Source organism: Nematolebias whitei, chromosome 22, assembly GCF_014905685.2.
Source record: "Nematolebias whitei isolate Nwh7 chromosome 22, NemWhi1, whole genome shotgun sequence".
NCBI lineage: Eukaryota > Metazoa > Chordata > Actinopteri > Cyprinodontiformes > Rivulidae > Nematolebias > Nematolebias whitei.
In genome coordinates, this window is record NC_056519.1 from 22571001 (window position 1) to 22581927 (window position 10927).

At 44.3% G+C, this 10927-nt stretch overlaps 1 protein-coding gene across 1 annotated transcript in view; it reads right to left on the minus strand.

The window, feature by feature from the left end:
• The window catches only part of LOC119428188 (aryl hydrocarbon receptor nuclear translocator-like protein 2), a 28377-nt gene that overhangs the window by 5612 nt on the left and 11838 nt on the right, over positions 1–10927 (minus strand). Inside the window, exons 7-12 of the mRNA XM_037695833.1 lie at positions 5296–5388; positions 4149–4266; positions 3906–4055; positions 2212–2449; positions 1696–1802; positions 579–729 (exon numbers count right to left, since the gene is read on the minus strand). Coding sequence (XP_037551761.1) covers positions 579–729; positions 1696–1802; positions 2212–2449; positions 3906–4055; positions 4149–4266; positions 5296–5388 — 857 coding nt within the window. The remainder of the gene's footprint in view (positions 1–578; positions 730–1695; positions 1803–2211; positions 2450–3905; positions 4056–4148; positions 4267–5295; positions 5389–10927) is intronic.

Below are 10927 nucleotides of genomic sequence, written 5' to 3' on the forward strand. Positions count from 1 at the left end.
TGGATGGATGGATGGATGGATGGATGGATGGATGGATGGATGGATGGCACACCACCCAAGCAAAATGAAGCCGTTTTGACCATTAAATAAACGCATAATAAACTTGATGGGTCAGCGGTGGTGTGCGTGTAAATGCGACATATATGTTTTTTTCCTCTTCATGATGCTTTTTTTGACTGATGTAACTTATACACCAGAAAATACGGGTACTTAAGTATTCCATGAAGCTTCAAATTGAGCTCAGATGCATTGTGTTTCCACTGATCGTCCTTGAGATGTTTCTACAGCTTCAATGGAGTCTACCTGTGGTCAATACAGTTGATTGTACTAGATTTTTTTCAATTATAAAAATGGTGTCTTTGTTTGCAAATTACGTCACCATGGTAACTCAAAACGACATTTGTGGGGGTATACATTGCAGTACAGGCTGCATTAAAGTTTAATGAAGAGCAAGACCCTTTTCAGGTGGGTAATCATAGGTGGCTGCCTTCAGGCAGTCCCCAATGATTTATAAGCACTCACACAATAAGTAATGCTACTGAGATGTGACAAATCTTGCAGAATGGAACCATACTCACAAGATCACCCTGTTTACAGACACGATGAACTCAACCTCTTTGGTCCATGGGTTTGTGAAACTAAACCACTGGCTCTGAAGCGACACGTAGGAGCCATATTTAGTTTTGAACTTGTAGCATTGCGTCTCAACCTTCTCTTTGCTTCGAAGAACTGCACAGAGGTTGTGACACGTGTGTCAGGACACACAAAGTGGACAGAATATTTGAAAGCAAAGGCTACGGGGGTGCCGTTTGTACATTTACACTGTCAAAAATTAACAGCAATTTTTTATTTAATTTAGCCTTTCATAAGAAAAAAATTTAGGGTTTTTTTTTCAGTCATATGTTCACGTCATTCATACATTTATAAAAGTCATAGTTCCAAATTAAATATTTAATTTACAAGCTAAATATTTAATTTCTAAGCTAAATATTTAATTCCTAAACTAAATGTTTAATTTGCTAACTAAAAATTTAGCTCAGACCCAAATATTAATTTTCCAAACTAAACATTTTATTTCCAAAATAAATATTTAATTTGCTAATTAAATATTTACCTCAGATCTAAATATTTAACTTGGAAGTTAAACCTATGAGACTTAACATTTGGGGCAGATAGGTTCGGCTTTTATTTTGATAGTCCACTTCTGCTTTTTGGCATGGAATTGGCATATTAACTAAATATTTAGCTCAAACTTTAACTAAATATTTAGTTAGCAAATTAAATATTTAGTTTAGGAATTAAATGTTTAACTTAGAAATTAAATGTTTAGGTTGAAAATTAAATGTTTAGTTTTGAAAATAAATATTTAGCTTGGTAATTAAATACTTAATTTACACTGAAATATTTAGCTTACTAACTAAATATTTAACTTGCAAGTTAAGTATTTAGTTTACAAACTAAATATTTAGCTTGTAAATTAAATATTTAGTTTGGAACTATGATGTTTACATGGTGAAAACACGACTTTCTTATTAAAGGTTAAATAAACCAAAATGTTGCTGCTACTTTTTGACTGTGTAACTTTCCAAACAGCACCCCATAAAAGACAGGGTTTCCATATGTTTAACATAAAGAGATGCTTCTTTCTGCAAAAGTTATTACAATGAGCCATCAGAGTGGGCTTTGCTCCATCACCTTGCCTGTGTTTCCCTGTGAGGTGCTGCAGGTCGTCCTGATGGAAGTACTCGTAACACGAGGTGCCGAGAACCTCCTGCGGTAAATAACCGATTACAGTCGTGGCTCTGGGAACAGACAGGGTTCAGACAAACTTTAGTTACTCTGGCGTTTATTGATCTCTTTTACCGCTTCTCAGAAATGTGAGAACTTTTCCAAAGCCTCTCATGTAACAACACATAAGTCCCATTTGGCAAACTGACTCGCTTCAGTACTGGTGTTGTGTATTTACTTCCCAAAGACTGAGAAGAGATTCTCATGGGATGCCATCGAGATGCACAGCTTCTTCTGAGAAAAGATGGCAAAGACAGAAAGGATTATCTCTACTGACGTCTGATTTGACAAAGGAAAGTCAAGTCCTCTTGACCCCGACACGCCTCTGCCATTCCTTTCTCAGCTGAACCGTGTATTCAGAGCAAAGCCACCATCAACACGAGAGACAACGCAGACGGACGGAGTGAGGAACTGGAAACTCACTGTTGATCTACAAAAGTGAACTTGCCGTCGATTGCACAGCGAGTAACAAACTCGGTGGCTTTGACGTGGACGTCTCTGGGAGGTTGGTGGGAAACGTGAGGGTGGAGGCGGCACATGGTCACCAGGCAGTTCAGGCTGGAGGTTTCCTTATCCCCAGCATCGCCCTCTGGGTCCAGCTGGCTGCTCGGACAGCTCCGCATATATCCAGTGCAGTGGAGGGTGCAGTATCTGTACGAGTCTGGGAGCAGAAACACTAATCAAGACATGGTTTATTACTCATGTATTACTTAAAAAACACAGTAATGTGGAAATATATCTTGAAAATTTAAAGCAACATACAGTGGTGCTTGACTCTTTATAATTTTCTATATTTGTATAAATATGGGCCCTGTGATGGACTTGTGACCCGTCCAGGGTGTACCCCGCCCCTCACACAGTGATTGCTGGACAAGGGCACCAGCGACCCCCATGACCCAAAATTGAATAAGCAGGTAAAGATAATGGATGGATGGATGGATGGATGGTAACAGATAATGGATGGATGTATAAATATGACCTAAAACACCATCGGATTTTGGCACAAGTCCTAAAAGTAGATAAAGAGAACCCGGTTAAACAAATGAGATAAAAATATTAAACTTGGTCATATATTTATTGATGAAAATGATCCAATATTACGTATTTCTGAGTGGTAAAGGTTTGTGAACATTTGCTTTCAGTACCTTGCTCTTGTACTGATCTTTGTTGGTCCACCACTCCTGGGGAGGAGAACAATGGTCTTGAATTTCCTCCATTTGTCCACAATCTGTCTGACTGTGGATTGGTGGAGTCCAAACTCTTTACAGATGTTTTGTAACATTTTCCAGCCTGATGAGCATCAACAACTCTTTTTCTGAGCTCTTCAGAAATATTTGTTCCTCCGTGATCCACTTCCACAAACATGTTGTGAAGACCTTGATAGATCCAGTTCTTTAAATCAAACAGGGTGTTCACTCACACCTGATCATCATCCATTGATTGAAAACACCTGACTCTAATTTCACCTTCAAACTAACTGGTAATCCTAGAGGTTCACATACTTTTACCACTCACAGATCCATTGGATCATTTTCCTCAATAAATAAATGACCAAGTATAATATGTTTGTCTTGTTTAACTGGATTCTCTTTATCTACTTTTAGGACTTGTGTGGAAATCTGATGATGTCATATTTATGTAGAAATATAGAAAATTATAAAGGATTAACAAATATTCAGCACCACTGTATGTTTAGTGTTCTTGTGTTTTTGGGTCAGTGAAGATGGAGCTCGTGTGACTTGTCAAAAAGTCCAAAGGACGTTCTTCCACAAGCTTTGTCAATTGTCAGTCGGGCACATTTGTGCCTTGATTTTGTTTACGATGCGTCTTTAACTGTGAAGACAGTGCTATACTTGATGCTGCACAGATGCATCTTTTGCTGAGAGACTTTCAAGCTGAATACGATTTCTCAATGAACTGGAAAAAGTCCAGGAGTAAAATGTGGATTACTAATGTTGACTGTTTTATTTTAACTCTAAAGGTTCTTTGAAGCTGTAAAAGAACTGGCTGGGGAGACAAAAAAAAAGGAGCTCTGCTGAATTTTAAACAACAATTTTGTGTCTCCTGACCAGTTTTATTTACAGAACTTCTTTTAAATTGCACAATCGCACACCCACCTTTCTTCTTTGAGGTACGGGCCAAAGACAGCTTGTCATCGTGTTTCCCTGTGACCCGGCTGTGCTTCATACGACAGAAGAAGGATCGCCGAGCTCCACTGGCCAAGTGGGACGGTCTGACAGGGGTCTCCACCTGGACCTGGGTCCCTGCTGTGCAAAGAGCATCTGTGACTCATGGACTTTAGTTTCAGTTTCATGGATAATAGTATCCTATATATATATATATATATAGTTTTATCTTACTTGAGGTATCAGTGAGGCGTTGGTGAGGAAGCATCTCTGAAGATGAAAGCTGTTCCTTCACCTTGCTGATATCTTTGGGGTGGATTAAATCGAACAAACTCTGCCCCGTTAGCTCCAGCTGAAAATAAAAACACCCGTTTAGCCACATTTGCATTCAGAACCAAATGAACCACTAATGCTTCCGCTTTCTGTGTGTTCACATACATTTCAAGCTTGTTTGAAGAAAATTTTTAACTGGAGAAATGTCATTTCCTGCTAAAATTCAGCGTGAATGCTTATTGCTGAATGATTTCAGCCAAAAGCTGCTGAAGAAGCTGAAACCAGCTGAAAAGGTTTCATTGCTGAACTGTTAATGTGAGTTGAATTTAAACAGCTGACATTTGCAGAAAGCAGGAAAATAAAAGTGGAAAGCAGCAGAAAAACATGTGTAAAAAAGCTGAATAGAGCAGCAATGTAGCAGAAATGAGCAGATAGAGGATGAATTTATTACAAAAAAAATTAGAGTTACCAAAAATGTAGCTGAAAAAGCTGAAGTTAGCAGAAAGAGGCTAAAAAGAGTATAGCACAAAAGGTGGAATTAACTATAAAAATAGCATAAATAGGCTAAAATTAGCATAAAAATATATTAAAAAGTAGCTGGAAAAGCTGAAAAACTGAACTTAGCAGGAAGAAGCTGAAAATAGCTGAACAAGAACAGCTGAAATGAGCAGTAAAACGTTTAAAGAGCTCAAAAGGTGTGGAGAGCTCCACTCATTTTCAATAAGAAAAACACGACTGGTGACGGATCAGCGTGACTTTTTTTTAATAAAACGTTGAACGATTGAAAGAACATTCTCTGAGTGATGATTCTATAATGTTGCAGGTGCTTGTGGTTCACAACACATACAGAAAGTGCTAATAAATGAGATCGTCATTTACAAGATTTGATCAAAACAGCATTAACTGTGATTTATCCACATAATCCAAGTTGAAAAACTCTGACATGAAAGGTATGAAGTGATGTAGATCAAAGAATGCTCGGCTTTTTTATTTAATTTACTTTAATAATGCCTAATCAGATCTAAAAAATAATGTCAGTTCAGGCTCTTTCAGACAAAATGTACGGTGATGTTGACATGTTGTTGTTTTTTTTACATAGATGACAAACCTGGTTGAAGTTGAGGATCTTGGAGACAGACTCAGAGATGAACAGGATTTTTGCTCGATCACACCTTACAACTAATAGGAAACCCTCGGAAGCCTGTCGACAAAAACAAAGAAACATGAGTGTCCTCAAAAATACAAAGAGCCGAACGGTTACGGAAACTTAGTTATAAATAATCACAGACAATTAGAGAGGGTAGAAAAGTGTGGGGAGGGTTTAAATATGGCCGACAACATATCGTATTCTGTATTTCATGCCACAGTTACAGTCTTAAATCACTGTACATCAATAAATGAAGAACTTACAGCTAATTTGGTCAAACTGAAAGTACCAATATGTGCAGTTGTACGAGACACTGGAATATTTTTGGTGATTCATGCATTAATGCATTCAACCTTTATTTATAGATAAGTCAGACTGAGCCTCGAAGACTCTTTTACAAGTGAGACCGTTGGTTACGTACTGTAACCCCAGATTCTATGAGTATAAGCGTAGCCCTTTAAGGCCTTCGCTTTAGTGGGTTTATCCCGTTATGCAGAGCATAAGCACTGAAAAAATTAGTCCACGCCCACCTGCTGTGTGGGCCCCACCCGGTCCGTATAAATTACGTTAAGAGCGGGAAATCGGCTCCCAAAATAGCTTTTTCTTCAGCCATTTAGGAGCCAGTGAGGCCCGACGCTTAAAGGGCTACGCTTATACTCATAGAATCTGGGGTTACAGTACGTAACCAACGTTCTATGTCGTATAAGCTTCGCCCTTTAAGGCCTTCGCTTTAGTGGGTAAAGGGCGAAGCCGATGTAGTCCTCGCCTCACTGGGTCCATTCGAACACAGTAAGAAGCGGAAGCTTGCCCAAAAAACGTCTTGTCACCCAGCTCCCCGTGTGCATAAACTACGCATCGCGTAATTATGTGCCATGCACAGACGCATGTTGTGTAACTATGCGTTCTGACAAGCATGAATACCCCGGAAAAACTTTCAACGGGAAGAGGAAGTTGAAAAGAGGGGGGGAGGGGGGCATGAACCAACTGGTTCATGGCTGAACAGTATAAACAGATTAATGTCCATGAATTGATAAATAATCAAATGAACTGATTGGTAACAATAATCATGAACTGATTAGTGACAATAGAACCAGAAACACAGACACAACTGTGACTGATAACAACATCTCACACTGTAATGCATGCAGACAGAAGTGAGCTTAAACAGAGTTCCATGAGAACAATAATATTCATTCTGTTAGAGCACTAAGGACAGAATGTGTCATGGAACGAGCCGTTACATCACGTAGGTAAAAGCGAATAAATGAGCAGGGTGTTGACCATGCAGCCGCAGTGCAAATGTCCTGCATTGACATACCATTATGCAGAGCAATCGAAGATGCGATACCCCTGGTCGAGTGTGCTTAGAGGTTGACAGGAGGCCCTAATCTGATGCTCTGTAGGCTTCAGAAAAAAGGCCTCACACAGCCAGTGTGACAAGCGCTGGATGGATAACGGCGACCTGCAGAAGCATCTCTATAATGCACAAACAATTGTTGAATTTGAACGCATTGCAGCTGTGCGCGTTACGTAACACGTCAACGCCTGCACCGGGCAGAGAAGATGAACAGATGCTTCCCCTTCTGATCTGTGGGAGGGAAAAAACCCCTCCAACGATATCACTCTTGATTTAAAAGAGCTCGTGATGTTTTAGGCATAAAAGCTGGGTTGGTCTTAAATCAGCTGAGCTGCCCGTCAGCCTAATTCTAAGGCATGACGAAGCAACAGAGAGGGCAGATAAATACTTACCCTCTTAGCGGGTGTTAAAACCAGCAACAGGGCTGTTAAAAGAGACAAGAATTTAAATGAAACCTGATCCAGAGGCTCAATTGAAGCTTTGATCAGGGCTCGCAGGACCAGCGTTAAACCCACTGTGGAACAAGTGGGCGTGAAAACAGGCCTACATCTCTGTACACCTTTTAGAAACCGCTTCATCAGCGGGTGATAAAAGCTGTTCTGTCTCCAAACCCTTTGTGGCAGGAAGAGATGGCTGCAATCGTACGTTAAAGCGTACTGAAAGCCAACTCCCTATCCATCAGCTGTTGTAGAAAAACAACACGCCGCCTAAAAGGCATGAAGTGGTCTCTAAACCTTCTCTGTGCACCAGCGCTGAAAAGCCGTCCCCTTGATGTGTACAGAACTGTGGTAGATGCAGCACGTGAATCTTGAATTGTGCACACTATCTCCTGAGGGAGACCCATCCTCTAAGTGGAACCGCTCAGCGGTCAGACCCACCGGTGTTGACCTATTTCTGGGTAACTCTTGGTCGCTCCTCCTGCCTGAAGGAGAGCATCCTTCCTCCATGACAGTTCCACGGCGACCCAACAACAGACGTTGCAGGCCTGGGAACCATAGTGCGTTCACACGCCGGGAGCCACCAGGAGAGCTGTCAATCCCTCCTCTTGAACTCGGTTCATGGACCGTAAAAAAAAAAAAAAAACCAGAGGAGGTGGGGGGAAAGAAACGCGTAAAAAGCGTTTTGGGCCACCGACTGTGAGCAAATGCGTCCCCCCCCAGCGATGGATCGTCTCGCGGGCTCAGGGAAAACCGTAGTTGACATTGAGCGTTCTTCTCGCATCGCAAACAGGTCCACAGCTGCTTTGCCAACTTCTGCTGCGTCTGAAAACATCAGATCCGGATGGAGGATCCGGTCCACGTAACGTGGGCCGCCCTTGGACGTCACATCAGAACACCGGATATGTAAACCGCTCTAATAAAAGCAGGTTTTGATGAACCCAACTCAGTAGCTTTCGCACAATGTGTAACATCTGGGCTGAACGCACACCCTGATGGTTATGTACGCAGCAGTCATCATGATGTCTGTGTGAATCAACACGTGTTGATTCTGTAGCACAGGAGCAAGGTGTTGAATCACATTCAGTACTGTGCGACACTCCAAAACATTGATGTGGGCTGATGTGTAGTGGGGCCACAGCGCCCCTACTGCTTGAGATAGGTATGTCCCCCCCCCAGCCTGACAGCAACGTGTCCGTGAAGACTGACCCATGACGTGGGTCTGCTGAGGGGGACTCCCTCTGATAGAAAAACAAGGTGTTTCCCCAGAGTCGGAGGTCTGCTTCCACAGAGGAAAAGACAATGATCATCCGTCGTTTGTTTTACTGGATCCACATGCAGACGTGCAAAAACACCTCTAGAGGCGTCTCATGTGATAAATGAGTTTTCATGGTGGTTGAATTTAATTCCACTCCAGAAAACAAATGTCTGGGCCGGGAAAATCGAGCTTCCTTCCACTTATGGCGAAGCCCAGATTAACAGGTGTGATGTCAACACCTGATCCTGCATCAGCGCCTCCTGTCTGAAGTGACAGGATCCGCAGATCATCCAGGTAAAACAAAAAACTCTCGTCTCTGTGTTTTAGGATGATCGGTATGCGTTCTCTGGATGTTAAACAACAGATCCAAGAACGGTCTCACCCCTCCGATCCGTGAGTAAACACCCTCGTGTTTTCTCTCCCTTGGGGAACTCTGTAGATTACTTTTATCAGAAAACACTTGGATTTCTGCATTTAGGGAAGAGAATCAGTCTGATGATGATGACGGGACCGTTTATATAACTCCTCTGAATGGAGGGGTTCGGGTTGCAAACTGTAACTTGTACCATTTGCATAAACCCTGTCCATCCATCTGAAAAACGGCGAGCATGTTTAGCCACTCTACGTAACGTTCGTGGATGAACGTGCGTTAATGATGCGTCATGTTTTGTACGGCTGTCAGCAGTCCGTCCCTCAACCGCCGTCATGCGTCGCGGGAATGTTTTCTGTGTGACCCCGGGCGAGACTTGAGCTGAAGGCGAAGCGTGTGACAGCTGATGACGCGGTGAGCTGCGCGTTTGACGTCGCTGTGCGAACGTTGAAAGGCGGAGGGCGTGACTTCATTTACACCGTGCTGTTGGAGTGAAGGCTGCTTAGCCCCGCGGGAGCACACGTTGTTCTCTGGAGGGACGCGCGCCGCTCTCGCTGGAGGGGCGCGCGCTGGGGGGAGGTGGGACTCATTACCGGATTCTTCGGCTGCTTCACGTTTAAGCTGCGGTGAGCTGCCGAAAGCTGAGAGAGAAGGACCCCCACCCGGACCAGCCTGCGGACCACATTTATACCGATGTGAGCTGGTTAGCGCCGGCAGCTGTGTGCGCCAGCATCAACGCAGCACCGTTGAATGGAGGCTGTCATCTTAGTGTTCGACTCGTCATGTCAAGAGCGGCGGTGAATTAAAAACCCTATTTAAGGACACCGGCTCATGTGGAGGCTGTTCCATCCCACAAATGCGAGTTGACACCGCTTGAGTGAGGATCATGCAGTTCTAGTTGGTAATGAGTTATTTTCGCTTACCGTTGTGCCGTGATCGACCCGTCATGTCTAGAGCGACGGTGAGTTTAAATTAAAAACCTTTATTTAAGGACACCGGCTCATGTGGAGGCTGTTCTGTGATCGACTCATCATGTCTAGAGCGACGGTGAGTTTAAAAGCCTTTAATTAAGGACGCCGGCTCATGTGTGGAGGCTGTCCTGTGATCGACTAGTCATGTCTAGAGCGACGGTGAGTTAAAAACCTTTAATTAAGGACACCGGCTCATGTGTGGAGGCTGTTCTGTGATCGACTCGTCATGTCTTAGAGCGACGGTGAGTTAAAAACCTTTATTTAAGGACACCGGCTCGTGTGTGGGGCTGTTTCATCCCACGAGTGCGCTCTTATGTGTGCGGCCGCTGTGAGCTGATCCGGGCTTACAGACTGGCTAAAAAACAGACACTTGGATCATTAATGATGATTTATTTCAACTTTCGTGTCACTTTTACACACACCCTCCGGAGACCGTCATTTGAGAGCTTTCTCTCTCATGAGCTCTGCGATTGTTTGCCCAGAGCGCTGTCTTGCAGGCGAACTCTGGGGAAACGCTGAGCTGCAGGCTGCCGGAGTGCAGAGGGCTGGATTCTGACGGGCGGGGCTGGTGGTGGAACTCAGCGAGAGCCGCGGCCGTGGAAAAGTCGAAAACTTGCTCGCGACGGTCCCTCCAGCGGGGACGGGGTGGGCCGCGCGGCTTGATGAGGTGGCGAACAGCTTCTGGCACCTCCTCCGACTGTTTCACTTCGCCAGCATGGTTTGAAGCTGCTCTGAACAGCGCGTCCGCGATGGGCTTCATCAGGTCTTGTGCAGATTCTCCGGCAGCGAGGGGAGTAACGAAGCCAGGTGGATCGTTGGGTCATCGTCCTCCGCGCTCGATTGGAGAGCGTGGTCGCCGTCTGTGTTCCTCCGGAGGGACGGGACGCTGCTCCGACCTGGGCAGCTTCGCTCCGGAAGCTTCCGCGAGGCTTGGCTCCAGGGGGGGGTACCGAGGAATAGCGTCAGCTGCCTTACAGAGGGAGTTCTTCGTCTCCAAGGCAGGTCTGCGGCCTTCAGTCCCTTGGACATGCTATATGCTAGCAGCGCACGTTGTTGCTAACTGCAGCTGCCTGAAAACACGTCGGTGGGCTCGATTGGAGAGCGTGGTCGCCGTCTGGTTCCTCCGGAGGGACGGGACGCTGCTCCGACCTGGGCAGCTTCGCTCCGGAAGCTTCCGCGAGGCTTGGCTCCAGGGGGGGG